This window comes from Penaeus monodon, chromosome 18, assembly GCF_015228065.2.
Source record: "Penaeus monodon isolate SGIC_2016 chromosome 18, NSTDA_Pmon_1, whole genome shotgun sequence".
NCBI classification, from domain to species: domain Eukaryota; kingdom Metazoa; phylum Arthropoda; class Malacostraca; order Decapoda; family Penaeidae; genus Penaeus; species Penaeus monodon.
This window is the reverse complement of record NC_051403.1, coordinates 4,145,688-4,168,261: the sequence shown is the minus strand read 5'-3', so window position 1 is coordinate 4,168,261 and position 22,574 is coordinate 4,145,688. Positions and strand designations below refer to the sequence as shown.

At 50.4% G+C, this 22,574-nt stretch overlaps 1 protein-coding gene across 1 annotated transcript; it reads left to right on the top strand.

Annotated features, from left to right (window-relative positions):
* Positions 1 to 4,401: 4,401 nt before the first annotated feature.
* On the top strand, positions 4,402 to 21,925 carry LOC119584198 (ligand of Numb protein X 2-like; the record flags this gene model as incomplete). Its single annotated transcript, XM_037932699.1, is given in 3 exon segments — positions 4,402 to 4,536; positions 16,907 to 18,031; positions 18,947 to 21,925. Coding segments are annotated over 3 exon segments (1,796 nt in total), but the record flags the coding sequence as incomplete, so codon positions are not given.
* Between the last annotated feature and the right edge of the window lie 649 nt (positions 21,926 to 22,574).

Below are 22,574 nucleotides of genomic sequence, written 5' to 3'. Positions count from 1 at the left end.
TTGGACGCTTCCCTGTGTTGTTTCGCGAATATTTTAGTTTCGGATAAATTTGCGTTCGCTTTTTTGCGCGATTATTTGTTTAGTTGCCGTTTATTTGGTTTATTCATTTATTTGTTTGTCTGTTCTTTTTATTTTATATCTTATTTATTCATTTATATATATTTATTAATTCGTATGTTTAGTTATTCGTTGTTATTAATTTATTCATCTATTTATTTATTTTTTTAGATTTGGATTAATTAATTTATATGTATATTTATTTATTCATCTGTTCATTTATTCAGTTTTTATTGATTTACTAATTTATTTATTTATTCATATATTTGTGTATTTATTTTTATTATGTATTCATTCATTAATCTATTTATTTATTTATTCACTTTTCCTTTTATCCATTTCTTTATTTATTTATTCATTTTTCTTCTATTCATTCACTTATTAAATTTTCCTTTTATCCTTCTATATATATATTTATTCATTTTCCATTTATCTATTTATTATTCACTTTTCCCTTTATCTCTTTCTGCAACCATATCTTTGTTGGCGATCTCGGCGTCCCTCCCTCCCGCGGCGCCGAGCTTGTCTCCGCCGCTTTCAGGAGCGATTGACACCTGCCGATTATTCGCCGATCCTGCAAATGCGGCGGAATTGACATGTTGCAATGCACTCAGCCGCGATTTGAGGAGGAGGGAAGCGGGGGAAAAGCCAGAGGGGGGAAGTGAAAGATTGCAGGAAGGAAGGGACGTGATTGAAAGGTGAACAAAATAGGTTTTAAATAGATTTATTTGAGGGAGGTGGGGGATAAGTTCGAGAGAAAAAAATGTGTGGGGATTTATAGCGAAAGTAGAGGGTTATCGTCTTTAATGAATATGATCAGGGGACTATATTCTTTTGCAATTGCATTTTTGCAGCGGACAGCAGGTAACTGAGGATGAAATAATGTAAGAAATCGCGTATTGCACATTTGGACAAAGGCACCGACTCCCAGTTTCAACCACATCTAGACATCAGTTGAAGAATAAACTCTGAAAACACAGACAGCTGTTCCGCTTATGCTAATGTGGTTGTAACTTTCGAGTGGCTGTCCCTCTCCCCCTCCCCCTATACCCGCCCCCTCTGTTTCCGACTGCTGAGTTTCCTCTCTTGTGTGTCGTCGTCGTCGTCGTCGTCGTCGTCGTCCTCCTCCTCCTCCTCCCCTCCTCCTCCTCCTCTCCTCCTCCTCCTCCCCTCCTCCTCCTCTCCTCCTCCTCCTCCTCCTCCTCCTCTCCTCCTCCTTCTCCTTCTCCTTCTCCTTCTCCTTCTCCTTCCCCTTTCCCTCCTCCCTTCCCCCTTTCCTCCTCCTCCTCCTCCTCCTCCTCCTCCTCCTCCTCCTCCTCCTCCTGCCTCTCTCGCTCTCTCTCTGCTCTTCACTCTCTTTTCTCCTCTCCCAGACCCTTTCCATTCTGATCCTCTCCCCTCTCCTTCTTCCTCCTTCTCTCCATGTTTCTTCTCCCCTTTCTTCTTTCACTCTGCTCCTGTGTGTTCTCGCCTTCCCTCCCTCCCCCCTCCCTCTCCATCTCCCTCCCCTCTCCCCCTCCCTCCCTCCCCCTCCCTCCCCACCTTCCCTTCCCTCTCTCCCTCCCTTCCTCTCACCCTCTACTCTTCTCTTCCCTCCCCCCCCCCTGCTTCACCCCTTCTATTCTGTCACCCTTACCCCTTTGTAGTAATCGGGTTTTCTTTTCATTTTCTTTTCATTTCGTTTCTTTCCTTTCTCCCTTTTCTTCCGTCTCGCCTCCTTCGCAGTCCGTGGAATGATCAACCGAAATTGTGCTTTGCCGAAGGGACCGGGGGAGGGGGGGTGGCTGGGGTTGGGTGGGGGTGTGGGTGGCGAGGGGGGGGGGAGGCACGAAGAAGAGGTTGAGGTGGGGCGAAGGAGGAGCAGAAGGAGGAGGAGGAAAGGGAGGAAGGAGAATGGGGGGGAGAAGGAGGAAAGAGAATGGGGAGGAGGAGGAGAAGGAGAAAGGAGAATGGGGTGGGGGGAGGAGGAGGTGGATGGGGAATGGAGGGGGAAGAAGGAGGAGGAGGAGGAGGAAGAGGAGAAAAATAAGTAGAAAGAAGAGGAAGAGGAAGAGTGAGAAAAGAAGGAGAAGGGGAGGAGGGTAAAAGAAGATGAATAGAAGGAGGAAAGAAAAGTGAAAAGAGAAATAGATAAATGAAGAAAATGGGGGAGTGGCGGTAGAAGGGTAACGGGAAGAAAACAAAGGAATAAGAAGAGTGCAAAGAAGAATGAGAAGGTAAAGACGCAGTAAAAGAAAAAGAGATGGAGGATGTGAAAGAGGAAGAGAAAGATGAAGGCGAAAAAAAACATGGAAAGGAGGACAAATGGAGGAACAGAAGAAGAAGAAGAATGGAGGAGAAGAAGGCGGAAAAGACGAGTAGAGGGAAGGGGAGGACAAAGGCAAAGGAGAAGTCGAGGAGGAGAAAGAGGAGGAGGAGGAGGGAAGCCCAGAGGCGCGTTATGCCTCTTCAAGGACCAAGGAGCGTTTTCCTGAGGAGGAGGAGGGAGAGGAGGAGGGAGAGGAGGAGGGGGAGGAGGAGGGGGAGGAGGAGGAGGAGGAGGAGGGGGAGAAGGGGAGGGGGGAGGAGGAGAAGACGACTCGCCGGACGACCGACGAGGTTATTTTTTAGCGAAGGAAGGAAATTGACTCGATCTCGCTTGATGCGGAAGGACTGCGCTGTTTATTATTGGAGTTTATTGCTGGGGATTTCTTGTTTGTGTATTTCCTCTCTGTTCTTTTCATTGTTTTATAAGTACACGCACACGCACACGCGCGTGCGCGCGTGCACACACACGCACACGCATGCACACACGCATCGTTATCATCACCATCAACATCATCATCATCATCATCATCGTCATCGTCATCGTCATCGTCATCGTCGTCGTCGTCGTCGTCGTCGTCGTCGTCGTCGTCGTCGTCATCGTCATCGTCATCACCATCACCATCACCATCACCCATCACCATCACCATCACCATCACCATCACCATCACCATCACCATCACCATCACCATCACCATCACTATCACTATCACCACCATCAACATCAACATCAACATCAACATCAACATCCATCATGATTATTTTCTGTCTATTTTTTGCCTAAACCGTCGCACTGTATTGTGTTGTCGGATGGTGGAGTCTGTCTTATGGTGTCGATGGTAAGCTTAAAGTTCCAAGTTGTTAGAAGGTGAGAAGTTAGAGGCGACTGCGAGAGAGAGAAAGAGCGAGAGCGAGAGCGAGAGCGAGAGCGAGAGAGAGAGAGAAAGCGAGAGAGAGAGAGATAGCCGAGAGAGGGAGAGAGAGCGAGAGAGAAAGAGAGAAAGAGAGAAGAGAGAGAGAGAGAGAGAGAGAGAGAGAGAGAGACGAGAGAACGAGAGAACGAGAGAACGAGAGAACGAGAGAACGAGAGAACGAGAGAACGAGAGAACGAGAGAACGAGAGAACGAGAGAACGAGAGAGCGAGAGAGCGAGAGAGCGAGAGCGAGAGCGAGAGAATATGAGTGTGTGGGGTGGGGGTGGGGGGGCGGGGAGTGGGGGGGTGTAACAGAAAGAAAGAGAGAGAGAGTCACAGAGAGAAAGAGAGAGAATCACAGAGAGAAAGAAAGGAGAAAAAAAGCGAGAGAAAGGAGAGAAAGAGAGAAAGAAAGGAGAGAAAGAGAGAAAGAAATGAGAGAAAGAGAAAGAGAGGAGAGAAAGGGAGAAAGAGCAGAGATAGGGAGAAAGAGAGAAAGAAAGGAGAGAAAGGTAGAAAGAGAGGAGAGAAGGTGCAATGGAAATGGGGAAGAGAAGATAATTCAGGAAACGAAACACACTTTGCGTAAAGGGGTCCGTTTAAAGCTATTATGTTACTGTGTTGTAATTGCCAATTAAACGTACCACTGTCTTCCAATTTAACGTGAACGCCTGCCGTCTTAATACCCTAAATGCTGATGGTATCCAGTTTAACGCACTGCATATATTAATGTTCCGCTTTAACGTATCATGACGCTCTGTATCCCGAGGTCTTCATGTTGAACTTAAAACATATATATCAGTGTTCAACTTTAATGCATCGGTTCGCACTGTTTGTTCAGATCTTCATTGTCCCCGTTGTGCATTACTGTTTCGCTTTGCTATGTCGTTACACGAGACCAAAATGAAGTTTTACTAATTTTTTAATGTATGTTTTACCTGTTCTTTCATTTATACACTTGGCCCTCCGTCCCGACCATCATCCCAACCCCTCTGTTCTCCCCGCCAGCGCTGCGTGGTGGTCCAGGAGGTTTTTTCCCTGGGGCCCTCGTGGCGCAAGGGGCCGCCGCACCCCGGAACCCAAATCTCAAATGGGGGCGTGGACATCCCTTTGGGCCACCCACCAAGTCTGCCAGGCCCTGCGACGCCCCCAGGCTGTGCTCAGGCTGGGCGTCTACCGGGAGAGGATCGAGGCTCAAAGGACGCTGTCGCCAAGCTCCACGGGCGCCGCGCCAGATTCCACTAGCCACCACGTCCAGCCAGGTGGTTTGTGAGCGATGGTTTTTTTTCGATTGTATTTTATTCATTGGTTTGTCAAATTTTGGCGTTTTTTTGCAAAAGTGGGGGGCTAATTCGGTCTTTGGTAAGGGGGCGTATTTTTAACAGTGTTTCTTTTATTAGGCAAAGGCAATACGTTTAGTTACATCGATCGACCTGGCCGATAGTTTATTAGAGACACGTATTCCTATGGAAAGAGAACGAACTTTAATAAATCTCGGCCTTTTTCGTTCGGTTCCAACACTTCTAGGTCAAGCTTTCACTTTCTCTCGCGACTCTCATCATAACTTTCTTGGTTTCTGTCTGTCTGTCTGTCTGTCTGCCCCCCCCCCCCCTCTCTCTCTCTCTCTCTCTCTCTTCTCCCCCTCTCTCTTTTCTCCCCTCTCCTCTCTCTCTCTCTCCTCTCTCCCTCTCTCTCTCTTTCTCTCTTTTTTTCCCCCTCCCCCCCCTCCCCTCTCCCCCCCCTCCCCCTCTCCCCTCCTCCTCTCTCCTCGGCGGCAGGCAAGTAGGAGGCAGCAAGTTGGCGGGGCAGACGGCGGGCAGACAGAAGCAGGATAATAATAGATAACGTCCGGAGGGAGTTTGAAATCACGGTCCGCCCCGGCAGAGCAAGTGGGTATAAAGGGGGAGGGGGAGGGGGGTGCGTTATTGGCGGTAGTTGCCGTGGTTTATTGTGTGGCCTTAAGTGCGTTTAGTTGTTGCATACAGAATAAAGGAAGTCTTGCGTCTGCTTTGTTTATGTCGAAAAAAGGGTCATGGAGGTGGATTTTGGTCTTGTTATTTAGGGAGAGACGGAGAGGGAGGGAGGGAGGAGGGAGGAGGGAGGGAGGGAGGGAGGGAGAGAGGGAGGGAGACCACATGTGTGCATATTTCTCCGCCCGTGTATAAGAGGCGCCTGCAACGGAACGAGAGCTTCCTGCAGCCTTAAAATTCTGGAGCAGTGGTTGCAAGGTCCGAATGACTGCAGGACTCGACACTTAAAAGTTTCAAACTCCCCCCCCCCCCTTCCCCCCGAAAAAAGAAAGACAGGAACACAAAAAAGTCAACAATTTTCCCTTGGGAAACTGAGATTTTATTTTTTCCCTCCCCTCCTCTCCTTCCTTTCTTTATTTTTTTTTCTCTTTTTTTCTTCTACTACAACCACTGCCCTTTCGTATTTTATTATATTTCGTCTTCTTTCTCCCTTTCTCTTTCTTTTCTTGTTTTGGTTGTTTTTCTTAATTTTCTCCTTTTCCTTCTTATCCTTAATCTTCTCCTCTTATGTTTCTTCATTCTTCACCTCTTTCTCGACTCCTCCTTCCTCCTCCCCTTCCCCTTCCCCTTCCCCTTCCCCTTCCCCTCCACCTCCACCTCCCTCCCTTCCCCCTCCACCACCACCACCACCACCCCAAACCCCCACCACCTCCTCCTCCTCCCCTTCTTCCTCCCCCCCTCCTCCCCCCCCCCCCTCCTCCCCCTCCCCCCCCTCCCCCTCCCCCCCTCCCCTCCCCCCTCCCCTCCCCCCCTCCCCCTCCCCCTCCTCCTCCCCCCTCCCCCCCCCCCTCCTCCTCCTCCTCCTCCCCCCTCCCCCTCCTCCTCCTCCTCCTCCCCTCCTCCTCCCCCCCCTCCTCCCCCCCCCCTCCTCCCCCCCCCCTTTTTTCCCCCCCCTTTCTTCGAGCCTCCCCCCTCAAAAAAAGCTCATCTCCCGGCGCCCCGGGACGGCGTGGACGGGGTTTAAACCGAAAAAGCAAATCGTGTTGAACGGGCCGTTTCCGCTAAAAACCGAAATTTTCGCTAATTCCGGGAAACTCGTAATCCCGGGAAACCCTCTCCCGTCCCCCATTTTTTTTCGGGGGGATTTTTTTCCTTGCGGCGTGGGAAGGGAGGAGATGAAATCCCTCCGTCGGAATATAGCGAGAGGGAGGCTGTGTTTTGAGACCCGAAATAAGAGGATTTGCTTCTCGAATAAGACTAGGAGATTGGAAGGGAGAGGGGGGGGGTAGAAGAAAGAGAGAGAGAAAAGGGGGGGAAAAAGAGGGGAGGGGGGGGGGGGAAAAGAGAGAGGAGAGAGGGGGGGAAGAGAAGGAAAAGGGGGGAAAAGAGAGAGAAGAGAGAGGGGGGGGGAGGGGGGGGAAAGAGAGGGAAAAGAGAGGGGGGGGAGAGGAAAGAGTGGGGGGGGAAAAAGAAGAGAGAGGGGGGGGAAGAGCGAGAGAGAGAGGGGGGGGGAAGAGCGAGAAGAAGGGGAGGGGAAAGCGAGAGATGGGGGGAGGGGGGGAAAAGGAGGGGAAAAGAGGGGGGAAGAGAGAAAAGAGAGATGGAGGAAAAGAGAGGAGAGAAGGGGGGGAAGAGAGCGGAGAAAAGGGGGGGGAAAAAGGAGAGAAGAAAGGAGAAAAAGAGAAGAGAAAAGGAGAGAGGAGAGAGAGGGAAAAAAGAGAGAAAAAAGAGAAGGGGGGAGAGAGGAAGGAAAAAAGAGAGAAAGAGAGAGGAAAAAAAGAGGAGAAAAGAGAGAGAAAAAGAGAGGAAGAGGGGAGAAAAGAAAAGAGAAAAGGGAGGGAAAAAAGGGAGAGAAAAAAGAGGGGAAAAGAAAAGAGAGAGAGAGGAGAAAAAAAAGAGAAAGAGAAAAGAGAGAAGAGAAAAGGGGAGGAAAGAAAAAAAGAAAAGGGGAGGAAGGGAAAAAGAGAGAGAGAGGGGAAAAAGAGAGAGGAGAGAGAGAGAGAGGAGAGAGAGAGAGAGGGGGGGAGAGAGAAGAGAGGGGAAGAGAGAGTGTTCCCTAAAAAAGAGAGAGGGGAGGGAGGGGAGAGGGAGAGGGGGGAGAGGGGAGAGTGAAAAGAAAGGAGAGTGAGTGAGAGAGAGTGATAGAAAGAGAGTGAGTGAGAGAGAGTGATAGAAAGAAAAGGTGAGGAGGAGAGAGTGATAGAAAAGAGGAGTGAGAGGAAAGAGGATAGAAAGAGGGGGGGGAGTGAGGGGAGAGTGAAAAAGAAAGAGAGTGGGGGTGAGGGGGAAAAATTTTAGGAAAAAAGAGTGGGGGGAGGAGAGAGTGAAAAAGAAAGGAAAAGTGGGGAGAGAAAAGTGATAGAAAGAAGTGGGTGAAAAGAGAGGGGAAAAGAAAGAAAAGTGAGTGAAGGAAGAGTGATTTAAAAGGGGGTGAGTGAGAGAGAGTGATAGAAAAGAGGGGTGGATGGAAAAAAAAGGAGTGAGTGAGAGAGAGTGAGTGAAGAGTAGAGTGATAGAAAAAAAGGGGTGGTGAGAGTGAGTGAGTGGGGAAGAGTGATAAAAAGAGTGAGTGAGAGAGAGTGATAGAGAGTGATAGAAAAGGGGTGGGTAGAAAGGAAATGAGTGAGAAAAGATGGGTGAGGAGAGTGAGTGGGGGGAAAAGGGGAGTGGAGGAATTAGTGGATTAGATTTAGTGGAGAGAGTGAGTAGTGGAGGGGAATGAGAGAGGGGTGGTGAGAGGGAGTGGGGCGAAACGAGTGGGGGCGAGTGAGAGCAGAGCGAGAGCGAGAGCGGAGGGGAGGGGGAAGGGGGAGGAGCGAGAGGGAGAGGGAGGGGCGAGAGGGGGGGAGGGGGAGAGCGAGAGCGAGAAACGAGAAACGAGAGCGAAAAACGAGAGCGGGGGGAGGGAAGGGAGAGGGGAAAAGGGGGAGCGAGAGCGGAGCGAGAGCGAGAGCGAGAGCGAGAGCGAAGGGGGAAACGAAAAAAGCAGAGCGAAGCGAGAGGGAGAGGGAGAGGGGAAACGGAGCGAGACGAGACGGGGCGGAGCGAGAAACGGAGGGGAGCGAAAGGGGGGGGAGCGAGAGCGAGAGCGAGAGCGAGAGCGAGAGCGAGAGCGAGAGACCCAGAGCCGTGTATCAAAGGCTTGAAGCTTAAGCACTGTTTCCAAGCTAAAACTTATTCCAGTCGCGCATTGGCAGTGATATTTTCTTTTTCTTATTTATTCATTTTTTTTTTATTTTGCGTTTTCGTTTTATTTTTTATTACTTCTGTCTCTTTCGAATGCTTTCGTTTTTTCTTATTCCTTGTATTTTAGATTTTTTCATGTTTTCTCTGGGATGTATTTCATTTTTATATTGTATGTATTTTTCTCATTCCTCTCTGATATTCTTCGCTTTTTTTCTTTTTTCTTTTTTTTTTCTTTTTCTTTCTTTCTTTCTTTTTCTTTTTTCTTTTTTCTCTTTTTTTCTTTTTTTCCTTCTTCTCTTTTTTCTTCTTTTCTTCCCTCTCTCGTATTCTCCCCCGTTTTACCAATCCCCTTTCCGTAATCGCCGAGATCGAACAAGAGTCGTCAACAGGACTGAGACATGTCGGGGCGCTCTCTCTCTCTCTCTCTCTCTCTCTCTCTCTCTCTCTCTCTCCTCTCTCTCTCTCTCTCTCTCTCTCTCTCTCTCTCTCTCTCGCCCCGTGTCAATGGCGAGACGAGAGAGAGAGAGTGAGAAAGAGAGAAAGAGAGAGAGAGAGAAAGAGAGAGAGCATCCCATCGAGGCACGAGAAGAAGATGCTGCAGGAGATCTCTTGGTCTGCTCTGTCGTCTCCCATGCGCCGCCGAGAGGTGAGAGGGGGGGGGGGGCGGAGAGGGGCGTCCTATCTTTTTTATTTTTCGTTATTTCTTTTCTTGTTTGTACTTGTTTTCTTTCGTTCTCTGTCTGTGTCTGTCTGTCTGTCTGTCTCTCGCTCTCTCTCCCTTCGTTTTTCTTCCATCACCTCTCCTTTCCTTTCCTCCTATCCCTTTCCCTCCCTCCGTTCGCTCCCTCCCTTTCCCTCCCTCCGTTCGCTCCCTCCCTTTCCCTCCCTCCGTTCGCTCCCTCCCTTTCCCTGCGTCGGCTGCTCCTCTGACGGACGGCGTGTATTTCCCTCCTCAGCGCGGTCGGGCCTTGTTATCCTCCCTTTGAGTTAATGACCCGTTTCATTTTCATCAATGCGTTTGAAATGTTTAAAAAAAAATCTCACCCTTTTGGAAATCTTTTGTTGGGGTATATGTTTAATAGGAAAACCACACAAATCCACGCACACGACACGAATGCACGCACAGACACAAATGCACACGCACCGTACAGGGAATGCACACGCCCGAAACACGAAGACACGCACGGAATGCACACGCACACGCAATGCCACCACACGCACCGGAATGCACCCCGAAACGAAAAACCCCCCCAAAATTCCACAGGGGCAACGACGCCCCGGAATCCACGCAAAACGACACGAATCCCACCCCCGACAGGGAATGCCCCCAAACGACCGGAATCACAGGGGTACACGGAATGCCCCACGTACCAAATCACACGCCCCCAATCCCCAGGCACACGCACACGGGAATCACACGCACACGAAATGCACACCACCCCCGGATGCCACGCACCCCCCGGGCACACGCCAGGAATCAACGCACACGAATGCAACGCACCGCCAGGAAATGCCACGCACACGACACGGAATGGCACACGTAACGGAATCCACAGTCCCGGGAAATGCACACCACCCTCCGGGAATGCACCCCGGGAATCACCCCACCAATCAACCCCGCACAACACCGCACCCCAAAAAGGCCCACACACCAAAAACCCCCCAACACAACCAACACACAAAACAAACCCCAAACACCCCCGAAACACGCCACACCGCACACACACACACACAAAAACACACCACACCACACACACCCACACACACCCACCATCACACACAAGTAAAAAACAACACACACACCACAACAACAACACACACACCCACACAACAACCACACCCCCAAAACACAACACCCACACACACACACACCAACCCCCAAACACACACACACCAAAACACCACACCACAACCACACAAACCAAACACACCACACGCCACCAACACACCATCACCGCAACATATTACATAGTGGTGTTTTTTGTGGGGGGTTGTGGTTGTGTTGGGGTTTTGTGTTTGTGTGGGGTGTGTGTTTTTGTTGTGTGGTACGTGTGTTGTGTTTTTACGTTTGTTGTTTTAATTTTTTTGTGTGTGTGTGTATGTTTGCTTATTTATTTATTCATTTTTTTATGCAGACATCTATATAGTATTATGGTACACGAACCTTGTTGTCCTGAAATTGCGAGAGTATAAACAGATTAAAGGCAAAATTGCCCATCCATTCCACTCGTTACTTTGTTGAGGCAGACAGTAAAAAACAACGTTGATTTCGCATTGTGGAAAGAAAATTCACTTATCCACTTCATTAAATTTGCGTTTTGCTTCTTCATAACATTTTTTCGTCCCCCCCCCCTTTTTTTAATAATCTACAACGCACCTACCCCTCTCCCGCTCCCCACCCCCCCCACCTCCACCTTTCATCACTCGCGTTTCATTGTCGTTATTTTCGTTTTTCGTTAATGTATATTTTTTGCGTCGTCGTTAACAAAGGTAATTTCGCCGTAAAGATAATGCAGACTCGCCACGTGTGCAGGGAGGCCGCTGATAATGAGAGTGCAAGACTATTTGACGTCATGATTTCCATGGGCCTTACACTCATTCGCTGCGTAATGATGTAATTAGTGGCTCTTAATTAGATCGAAGGCTTTTTTGTGACTGTTTGGTTTGTGGTGGTTTTTCGGAGCAGATTGTTTTGTCCCCCGGGGTGATCTTTTTTTCATTTAATCCTTTCTTTAATATCATTATCAATCACTATTCATTATCACATTATCATCACCACCACCCCTGTCTCTTCATTTGCCTCCCTCTCCCTCCTCGCTATACCCTCTCCCCTCTCTTCCCCCCCACCCCACCCCCGTACCTCACACCTGTCGACACGGATTTCTCTCTCTATCTATTTACATCTATTTGCATACCTGCCATGTCCTTGCCTGTCCGAGCAGGCGAGCCATGAGGGGCAGGGCAGGCAGAGGGGGGCGGGAGCGCGTCGTTATAAAGTTCGGAAGGGGCGTGTGTGGGCGGCGGGGCTGGAGGTAGGGGGTAGGGGGGAGGTAAAGGGGTAGGGGCGGGTTCAGGGAAGGGGGGGAGGGGTGGGGCGGGGGTTGCTTGCAAGCTAGCCGGCAGGAAGTCGCGGAAAAGGCATCGGATATCTTTCGTTGGTAGAATGAATCTTTCCCTTTGTTCCTTGTTTTTTCCCCTCTCCCTTCCCTTCTCTCTTCCCCAACCGTCCTTCCTCTGCCCTCCCTTTGTCTTTTCCAACTCCCTTCCCCCTTACCTTACCTCCTCTCCCTCAAGTGAATTATCTTTGCTTCCTTCTCCCACCACCTTCCATTCGCTCTATTCCTCACATTCCACTCTTTCCTCAACTTCCTCCCGCTTCCTCTCCCCCCCCTTCCTTCCTCTTCCACCTCTTCCCCTTATCTCCCCCCGCCCTTCTCTTACTCTCTTTCTGACCCTTTTCCCCTCTTTCTCTTCTTTCCGTTCCCTTTCTTTACTCTCTCCCTTCCAATTTCCATTTCACAGTCGTTGATTCTTCTCTTCCTCTTTTCTCCCTCTCTCCCCTCCTCGTCCTCCTCCTCTCCTCCTCCCTCTCCTCCCTCCTCTCCCTTTCTTCCTCTCCTCCTCTCTTTCTCCCCTCATTCATCTCATTTCTTTTCCTCTCTTATCCCCATCCCTCCTTCTCCTCTCTTCCCTCCCTCCTCCCCCTCCCCCTCCCTCCCCCCTCCTCACTCCCTCCTCCTCTTCCCCTCCCTCTCCCCCCCCTTTTTTCACCTCCCCTCCCTCACCTCTCTCTTTCCCTCCCCTCGTCCCTTCTCCTCTTCCCTTTCCCTTTTTCCCCCCCTCTTCCCTCTCCCTCCCCTCCCCCTCCTCCTTTCCCCTCCCTCCCCTCTCTCCCCTCCCCTCTCCCCCTCCTCCTCTTCCCCTCCCCCTCTCCTCTTCCCCTCTCCCTCTCCTCTTCCACCCTCCCCCCCCTCCTCTTCCCCTCACCCCTCTTCATCCCCCCTCCCTTTCCCTCCCCTCCCCCCTCCTCCTCCCCTCCTCCTCCGCCCCCACCTTCGCCCCCTCCTCCTCCCCCCTCCCCCCCCCAGCCCCATTGTGCCCTAATGCCCGTCACTCAAGGAGGCTTTCGCGCCCTCGAGGATAAAGGCTGCGTCAGGACATCCCGTCAGTATTTAGTCAATCCTTACAATTTAATCTAAAGTAGCCCCAGGTCAGGCACCTCTCGCTCCCCCTCTCCCCCTTGACACTCCCTGACCCTCCCTTGACACCCCCGTGACAGCCCCTGACACCCTTGACACCATTTCCTCACTTGACACGGTGACACTCCTATATGTGTGTATGTTTCCAAATGCGTCGCGTAAATATATTTTTTCCCTTTTTTTATACCGCTGTCTGTTCGTCACAACACCTTTACCTCTTCCTCGTTGGGAAAATTTAACGCTTGTGGTTCCTGTTTGCACTCTGCGTTTTATTTACCTTCCCCGACACCCTCTCTCTCTCGAAAAAAAAAAAAGTATTAATTAGACCCGAAGGGAGGTCGAGAAACGGAGTGAAACAGAGAGGCGGAATATAATAATTCCCGTCCGCCGACTCAAAGCGGCCGGGAATGAAGTGTCTCCGGATTGTCTTGTGCGTTTAATTGGATCCCTGCCGTTGCTCTCGCCGTTGCTCTCGCCGTTGCTTTCGTCGACACTCCGACAAATTGCTGCTTTCCCTTCGTAGAGGGCCGCCCTGCAGCTTTTTGTTTCCGCTTTTTCTGTCTGTGATGGTGTTTTTTATTTATTTATTTTTTTTTTTGTGGTAGGGTTTTGTTTTTTTGATTGTTTAGTCTCTCTCTCTCTCTCTCTCTCTCTCTCTCTCTCTCTCTCTCTCTCTCTCTCTCTCTCTCTCTCTCTCTCTCTCTCTCTCTCTCTCGTATAATAGACTTTGAGGTGCGAGGGCCCTTGAATTATACAAACTAAGAGCGGGGGAGAGGGGGTATGGCGGTGGAGACAGATGAGCGAAGGTTGCCTTGGGTTGGGGCGAAGGGGAGGAGGGGGGGATCGAGAGGCAAAGGCAAAGCAGAGAGAAGAGAGAGAGGAGAGAATGAGAAGAGAGAGAGAGAGAGAGAGATGAGAAGAGAGAGAAGAGAAAGGAGAAGAGGGAGGGAATGGAGAAGAGAAGGAAAGGGAGAGAGAGAGGGGGAAATAGATAGGGAGAGAGGAAGGGAGGGAGAAAAAATAGAGAGAGAGAGAGGAGGAGAGAGATGGAAGAGAAAGGAGAAGAGAGGGAAGAGGAAAGAGAAAGAGAAAGAGAAAGAAAGAAGAGAAAGAAAAGAAAAAGAGAAAGAAAGAAAGAAAGAAAGAAGAGAGAAAGAGAAAGAGAGAGAGAGAGAGAGAGAGAGGGAGGGAGGGAGGGAGGAAGAGGAGGAGGAGGCCAAGGAGGAGGTCGAATTCACGTGGAAGCGACGATCCTCGGAACCGGAATCGGACTTTTTCTCCTCCCCTTTCTCGGAGTTCCGCTTTTTTCCCGGTTTCGGTCTCTCTCTCCCTCTCCCTCCCCTCTCTCTCCCTCCCCTTCCCTCTCTCCTCTCCTTCCCTCTCCTCCCCTTTCCCCCCTCATCCTCTCTATCTTCCCCTCCCTCCCCCTCCCCCTCCTTTCCTCTCTTCTCTTCGTCGGGAACGTGTGGGTTATGGCAGCGGGTTGCACGGCTTGTTGCAAGGGTGCGAGTGCGTGCGGTTGCAGGGGTGGGATGGGGGGAGGAGGGAGGAGGGAATATGGGGTGATAAGGGGAGGGGGTCGAGGATGAGGGGAGGAGGTGAAGGAAGGGGGGTGGGGGCGATAGTGAGGGTGAGGGGAGGAGCAGAGGCGATGGGAGGGGGAGGAGGAGGAGGAGGAGGGGAAGATAAAGAGGAGGAGGGGTGAGGGCGAAGGGAGGAGGGGGAGGAGGAGGAGGGGTGAGGGCGAAGGGAGGAGGGGGAGGAGGAGGAGGGGTGAGGGCGAAGGGAGGAGGGGGAGGAGGAGGAGGGGTGAGGGCGAAGGGAGGAGAGGCCGAGCGAAGGGAGGAGAATAGGCAAAGAGAGAGGAGGGAGGGCAAGGAGGGTAGGCGAAGGGAGGGAGAGGGAGGGTAGGCGAAGGGAGGGAGAGGGAGGGTAGGCGAAGGGAGAGAGAGGGAGGCGAAGGAGGAGAGGAGGGTAGGCGAAGGGAGGGAGAGGGAGGGTAGGGCAAGGGAGGAAGGGGAGAGGGAGGTTAAGGGAAGGGAGGAAAGACCGAGGACGGAGCAGGGCGAGGGAGTGGCCAAGGGGGGAGGAGGGATGGGGGAGGGAGGGTGTGAAAGCGAGGAAGGGGAGGGGAGGGGCGAAGAGGAGGAAATAAAGGGGTGAACAAGGAGAGGGGGAGAGGGAGGAAGGGGGGGAGGAAGAGGCAAGGGGAGCAGGAGAGGGCAAGAGGGGGGGGCGGTTGATGACGTCGTAAAGAGCAGCTGCTGGTTTCCTTGGGTGCGACCACGGGGGGGGAGGGGGGGGGGGCACGTGTGTGATTTGATGGGTCTTGTTGGCTGCGGTGTTTGTTTGTTTGTTTGTTTGTTTGTTTTACGTGTGTAATTAAAGTTTATATTCTAATAGTCAGTGGGATGAATTTGTTTTTGTACCCTAAATTAACTGCTATCGTTATTGTTATAATAATTTTTGATTAATTATAAAAATGCTAGTGTTATTTTTATTGGTAATTATCATAGTTGTTCTTATTATGATTATTATAAGATTGCTGTTGTTCCTGCTATTTTCTTATGTAGTTATTATTATTATTATCATCATTGTTGTTGTTGATATCACTATTATCATCATTATTATTATTTTCATTATTATCATTATGAATATTATTAACTATTATTGTTATTATTATCATTATTATTTTATTATAATTATCATTATCATTATTTATTATGATTTCCGACTGGAAGGTTAATTGCGCAAGGGCACTGTCTTCAAATACAAAATCAAATATCAAAATCAAGCGAAATAACGACGAAAAGAAGTGAAAACCAGAATTCAGAAATGAGGTCCGCCTTCTGCGCACCTCTCCTGCATTTTACACTTAGCAGGAAGGACGCGATGCCTTGGCTTTTGTGTGTTAGCCTTGCGATGCTGGCAATACTGCACTCCGAATGTCCATTACATCGTCGGGATTTTTGGGAAGAGTATCAATAGTTCTTCAGAGTAAGAGACTGGTTTCTTTCTCTCTCTTTTTTTTCCATTTCCTTTTTATTCTTCTGTTTCTTTTCTTTTTCGAGAGAGATTTTCTGTATGGATTATGCTTAATCTGAAATGCAAGGAGAGAGGAGCTGCATTCTGAATTAGCTGCTCTTGGTTTTGTTTCCTTTTGTATGAAGAATATTTTCGATGCGTCTGCAAGTACGGGGAGGGGGGGGGGGGGTAATACGAAATGGCAAAACGAAAATTAAATGAAATACGAAATTTTTGTAAACTGACGGGCATTTGTTCCATACACCTGAGAGGGAGGGAGGGCCAGGGATCCGAAACGTGGCGGCATTTCGTGTTGGATTTCGCGGCCATTTCTTACAGCAGCTTTTGTTCTCGTTTCTTTCATGAGAAACTTGAAAGAGTGCTTTTCTTACGGTCAAAAGTTCGTTGTCACAATAACGCTCGGCTTTCGACTCAAAAAAGGTGGAAAAAAATAAAGGTAAAAGTGAAGTGTAAATTTCGTTTAATTTCCCATCGCTGGGTGGAAATGAAAAGAGAGTAAAAATGAGAGAGAGAAAGAAAAAGAGGGAACTAATCAAGGATCAGGCGGTAGGAACCAAGAATTTTCTCCCTCCCTCTCCCTCTCTCTCTTTCTTTTTCTGTCTCTCCTCTTCCCCCGCTTTCCCGTCCTCCTCTCCTTTCCTCCCTATCTCTCTCTCCTTCTTTTTCCCTCTCCCTCCATCCCTCTCGATCCCCCGGAAAAAATATATACCTAAATGATGGTTACTGAGAGATCACAATAAGCAGTTCATTATCTGATGAAATCAGAGGTTTCATCGCTTCCCTTCCGTGTAAAGTAATTTTTTAAGAAAGCAAGGTTTTCGGTCATCACCTACGCCTATAGACCGGGTAAGTCCTTTAAATGTGGATTTCTCTTTCCACATTCGGTCGGGCCAAGTAAAAAAGAAAGAATAAAGAGGAAAAACTGGTCTCCCGTTTTTGCCATGAACCGACCACGTTTTAGCGGCGGGCTTTTTAGCGTTCGCAGATTGGATCGGCGGCCGGGACGGCTAATTAAATTATGTGGTAGATTATAGCGCTTCACGCGATGGGTTAGCGCTCGCCGGCTGTTTCCATCGGGGCGGGAAATAGGAAAATAGGCTCCCTATGAGCTGTAATTGGCTCTCATATTGAATTTCCATTCTCTCTCTCTCATTACGCGAGGCGAGGAGCGAGGAAACTCATTTTTCGGCAGACGAGGAGTGATCAGCTTCTCAAGCCACTTTGCGTTGCAGGCGAGGCGACGATGGTGACGCTGCGCAAGGAGAGCAGCCGGCAGCTGGGCCTGAAGCTGGGCGGCCGCCGCACGGAGCCGGGCATCTTCGTGATGGAGGTCCTGGACGGGTCGGTGGCCGCGCAGGACGGCCGCCTCCATCCGCACGACCGCATCCTAGCCATCAACGGCGTCGACGTCCGCTACGCGCGCCTCGACCACGCCTCGCGCCTCATCCAGCAAACGCGGCACCACGTGAGCCTCGTGGTGAGCCGCGGCGCCGCCACCAGCGCCGTGGACTCGCCGGCGCCGCCGCCCGAGTACCAGCACCTGTTCCGGCGCCCCGACCCGGCGCTGCCCGTCCACCACTGGCGCACCAAGTCGGCGCCCGACCGCCTCGTGCCGCGCCTCGACTACCACCACAAGGACATCAACAAGAGCCTGGGCGACGTCACCGACAGCCTGGAGGACGTCGTCGGCAGCGCGGACGACGTGGGTCTGTCAGCGTCGTGCGAGTCGCTGGACGAGCGCGGGTCGTCGGCGCCGCACAGGGACGGCTCGCTGCGCCACTCGAACGGCTCGCTCAGCTCGCCGGGGGAGCCGTTCAGCGGCTCCTTGGGCTCGCTGAACGGCGTCGGGCCGCTCTACCGCAGCAACGGCTCGCTCGGCGACTCGCTCGGCTCGCCGCTCAACCAGAGCTCGGGCTCGCTGACGTCGGCGCTGCGGGCGGACGCGGGCGGCGCCAGGCACGACGTGGTGGACCCGCCCGCGCTGCCCCCGCGCCACCGCCACGCGCTGGCCCGCGCGCGCTCCAGCGACCCCCTGGACGGCCTGGAGGCTACGGACGGCTCGCGCGAGACGCTGCTCGAGCAGCCCAGCCTCGACGTGTCGCTGCAGAGCGGCGGCTCGGCCGTGTCGGTCGGGCCCGCTGGCGACGCCGCCGACGGCTCCTGTGGCAGCCGCATGCGCGGACGCCGCTCCAGGGATTCCAGCGACATGGCGGACCTCGTGCACGGCTTCCGCCGCTCGCTGCGCATCGAGAGCGCGCAGCTGCACCAGAAGACGGTCACCATATCCAAGGTGGGTGACTGGGATGGCCGGAGGCTCAGGACTCATCCACGTCGAGCGAATCCCACGACTTTGAACTGTGATGCTGAATATGATTTGCGACACACGAATACACGCACGCGCGTACGCATACGCACGCCCACAGCCACACACATACATACATACATACATACATACATACATACATACATACATACATATATACATTATATACATTATATACATATATAATATATAATATATAATATATATATATATATATAATATCATTATCAATATATTTATATATCTATATGAGTGTCACTATAATGATAATATAATAAGATTAATAACACTTTTACACACACCCGTGCCTCCTCTCTTGCCTTTCACGTACATCTCCCTTTCACCCCCCTGCTCAATACTTTCCTCTTCCCATCCTAGGCGTGTCCCAGCAACGTAGGTGACCCCGCTCCATCTTCTTCGCCAACCATCCCCTCGTACCCTGGGTCCAGCACTTGAGCGTTTCTTATTAGACACTCGTTTTTTGGTTCTCTTCGCTTCCTCTCTCGCTTCTCTCTCTCCATTTTCCCTCTCGCCTCTCCGTTCCTCTCCCTCTTTCGTTTCTCTCTCTCCTTTCCTCTTTCTCTCCTCTTCTTTCGGCTTTCCTCTTCTTTTCCTCTCTTTTCCTCTTCTCTCTCTTCTCTTCCCTCTCCCTCTCCCCCTCCCTCTCTCTCTCGGTCCTCCCTCGCTCTTTCGCGGTTATCTCTCACACTCTTGTTTTTCTCTCTCGCTCTCTTTTGGTTCTCTCTCGTTTTCCCTCTCGCTGCCTTTCGGTTTTCTCTCGCTTTCTCCCTGCCTTCTCGTTCTCTTTCTGTTATCTCCTGCGCTTTCTCTCGGTGTCCTCTTGCTCTCTCTCACTCTCGTTTTTGCTGTATGTGGTGCTTCTTGTTGGATGTGTGCGTGTGCGTGTGCGGGGTGCGTGTGTGTGTGACAGAAATAGAGATAAAAAGAGACTCCATAAGCCTCTCTCTCCGCATTCTCATTTACCACTTTCCATCTTTCCAGAAGGGCGACGTGCTGCTGTCGGTGAACGGGCAGTCGCTGCTCGGGCTGACCCACGGGCAGGCCGTGGCGCTCCTGAAGGCCACGGCGGAGCTGGCGGGCGTGACCCTGTCGCTGCTGGAGGGCCCCGAGACGTCCCTGGGCACCGCCAACTTCGTGCCGTCGTGGCTGTACTGGCAGAAGCTGCCCCGCTCGCTGCACATCTCCAAGAGCGTGGTGCTGCACCGCGCGCCGGGCGCCTCGCTGGGCTTCAGCATCGTGGGCGGCTCCGACCCGCAGCGGGGGCCGGAGCCCATCCACGTGCTGTTCGTGGTGCAGTCGTCGCCGGCGGCGGTGGACGGCAAGCTGCGCTGCGGCGACCGCCTGCTGTCGGTGGACGGCCACACGCTCGAGATGGTGCGCCACTCGGCCGCCGTCAGCCTCCTCAAGCAGGCGGGCCAGAGGGTCCACCTCGAGGTCGTGTCGTGGCTCGGCACGGAGCTCTAGGGCGCCGGTCGCCGCCCATCCCTCTGTGGCGCCTCGTCGTGCCTCGTCGTGCCTCGCCGTGCCTCGCCGTGCCTCGCCGTGCCTCGCCGTGCCTCGTCGAAGCTCAAACGGGAGTCGTGGCCTAATTTCATACCAGGAATTTATATGCATCACAAAATGCCGCACAAAATAGCTGCCTCGAGGCTTAATAATGTCACATTAAACGCATATTAAATATGTAATTCGGAATAGCTTCCCCCGGGTATCACTCCGACGTTTGAAGCTGACGGATGACTCTGCTGCAGCCCCCTCGAGAGCGCTGACCCGCAGCTGGGATGGTTGACTTCTCGAGGGGCTCCTCGTGTTAATGGTCGCGCACGGCTGGGCGAGCGAGGCTGCAACACATGCACGGGCACGCTTGCACACTGGCAACGCACGCAGAGGCCGGGCCGCCACAGGAAGCGTAGAGGTGGGAAAGGAGGGCAGGGGACGGCTTGGTCCGCAGCCCCTTCCCCCGCCGCGCCCCCGCCATAACGCCCTCCGTCCGCCGGCCGGTTTCGGCAGACCATCGTCGTCTCCAGCAAGGAGGACAACGTCGGTCCTTCACCTACCAGTAGCTGTGATTTCGATTGGGTTCCTCTCCGCGAAGAACTAGTCTCTCGTCTTAGGGGTCATTCATGGTGGTGGGAGTAGTAGTCCTAAGTTCTGTTGCACCTCAGCATGCTCTCCTACGATCTGTCCGTGTAAATAGTCGCAGTCCTTGATGTCGACTTGAAAATCCTCCTCGAAATGAAGAAGAAAAGGAAAGAGGGCAAGGAAAAACCGCCCATACTGGCGCTCCCTCCTTTTACATTACACGTAAACGACACTTTCTTCGTCTTTTTTCAGCTGTTGAGTTTATCTTTTTTAGGTTTAGTTGAACATGAGCTGAGAGTTGTGTGTTTTACTTCCTTGATAATATTATGACTTGTAGTTGCTCTGCTTGATAGAAGGAATTAATTGACCTTTCTTTGTGCTTTTATTTGACAGCTGTTAGTTCTTGAGGGCGACCTCAAAAGGCTCTGCATAGATGCTCACCATATGTTTAAAGATGGGGGAAAAGAAAGCAAAAAATATATATATTGTATTTTGTAATCATCTTAGGCCTAGCATCAAAGTGCCAGTTTTATATTTATAAAGGTTTGGCCAAGCATTGTTCCTAACACGTAAAGCCGACACGTGGCCGTCCAACCGAATGCAGAAGAGAGCACACACGCCCTCCGTCGGGTCGAGGTCCTGCCGGTCCTGCCCTCGAGGAGCGACTAGTGTGGCTTCGTTCAAGTGCCTTGTACCTCTCTTTAGATGTTATGAGATCTGTTATCAATTAGAAATTAGGTGAAAATACGAAAAATAAGAAAAAAAATTGCTGGCTGATTCGTTCCTACTTTGTGTTTTTTTCATTGATTATTAAATTTTTCAGTGGTTTTGCCTCTTTGATTTGGATTTTTCGTCTGATTTTGGACGTTTTTCTCTTCTGTAGGCATTGCGAGATCCCGAGATGGCTTTTCGTGAATTTTACCCTTCTGGTTTTAAATTTGCATATTTGATGATAACCGGCAGTTAAAAGTCAGCCAGTTGCAATTTACATGCTTTTTACAGATTAAAATATTCACCACGGTACAAATTATTTATGGTCTGGAGTTGAAATTAATTCCCTGGGTGATTTTGATATGGGGGTTTTAATTGTTTCCACAATAATTATATTTTCTATAAAACGTTTCAAAAACCGAAGAGCTCAAAGGGATTTATCGTGTGCCTAATCTGTTATAATCATGGCAGAATTCTTGTTACTTGTCGAAAGAATAGCGCCTATTATTCGTGTTAGAATGTTTATTTCAACACCCTTTTTATATGGCTAGCAAAACTAAGCTTCATCCGTTTACGATACAAACGCTGCTAACACTCGGTCTCGGATCATGTGCTGAAGCGGCTCTTTCGAACACCTCGCTTCTGTTTCGAACTCTTGACAAGTGATTATGGTAAGTCGCGCTATGTAAATGTTCCTAAGGTATGTAAAGAAGAACGAGAGGCTAGTATTGTAACGATGAAGTTTAGTCGGGCTGTCCGCACTGTGTACCAACTTGTTGCATAACCAACTGTCACAGTAGTTTTTAAAAATCGGCTTTGTTAAGATTAGTTGATAAAAGTAAAGACATGAAAATGTGTTGAAACGTAATTAAAAATTTCTTTTAAAAAAATACCTTCCCCACAACTAGCCTGCTCTTGAACTTTTGCGTGTGGCTGTTAGCTCTTTGTGTTTCCGTAAATGGAAGAAAATAGTCTAATCAGGCCACGCCCTCAGGTTGAAGAGTCCCTCCGACTGGCCAAGTCAGTCAGGAGGGAAGGACTTGGCGGGGTTATTCTGGTAACCTGTAGAATTGTGAAATACTTGACTAGAGGTGAGAATAAAGATTCTTAACCACAACCTTGTTTTTTTCTCTATTATCAAACCTTAATGTATTTAAGGGCAGAACGCCTAATACAACTAATGCTTACTGCGTAACAGAGGAACTGCGAGAGTATAAAGAAAATAAACAAAGTAAAACAAACACAGGTAAGAGCAAAACAAGCAATTAGGAAAGGCCAATGGCTACGGCACAGAACTACTCACAAATAAAAGCAGATCATGAAAGAGATGAACGATTTCACTCCATCCACTGATGAAACGCAGTTTATGAATATATAAATAGAGGTGCGCACACGCACACGTATATGCATAGGGGTGCGCACACGCACACGCACACGCACAGAGGTACTATAGTCTGTTCATTCGGGTCTGATAGCTGGGTGAACACAAACCTGGTGGATGCGAGCCAGACTCACGCGTGGATCTGATTGGTGGATGCGAGGCAGTCAGAGTCGCGCGTGGATTGGGAGTCACTTCGGTTACCAGACATCAATGAGCCACCGCTTGCTGATAGAGGCCTGCGACCCGGCAATGGCGGTTTTCATTAGGTGACGTCAACAGCAACTATAATGTTCATATGATTATATCAATGATGGTGGTGGTGATAAAAAAAAACTACAGCAATAATTATAACTATGATAATGGTAACAATAATAATGATAATTAG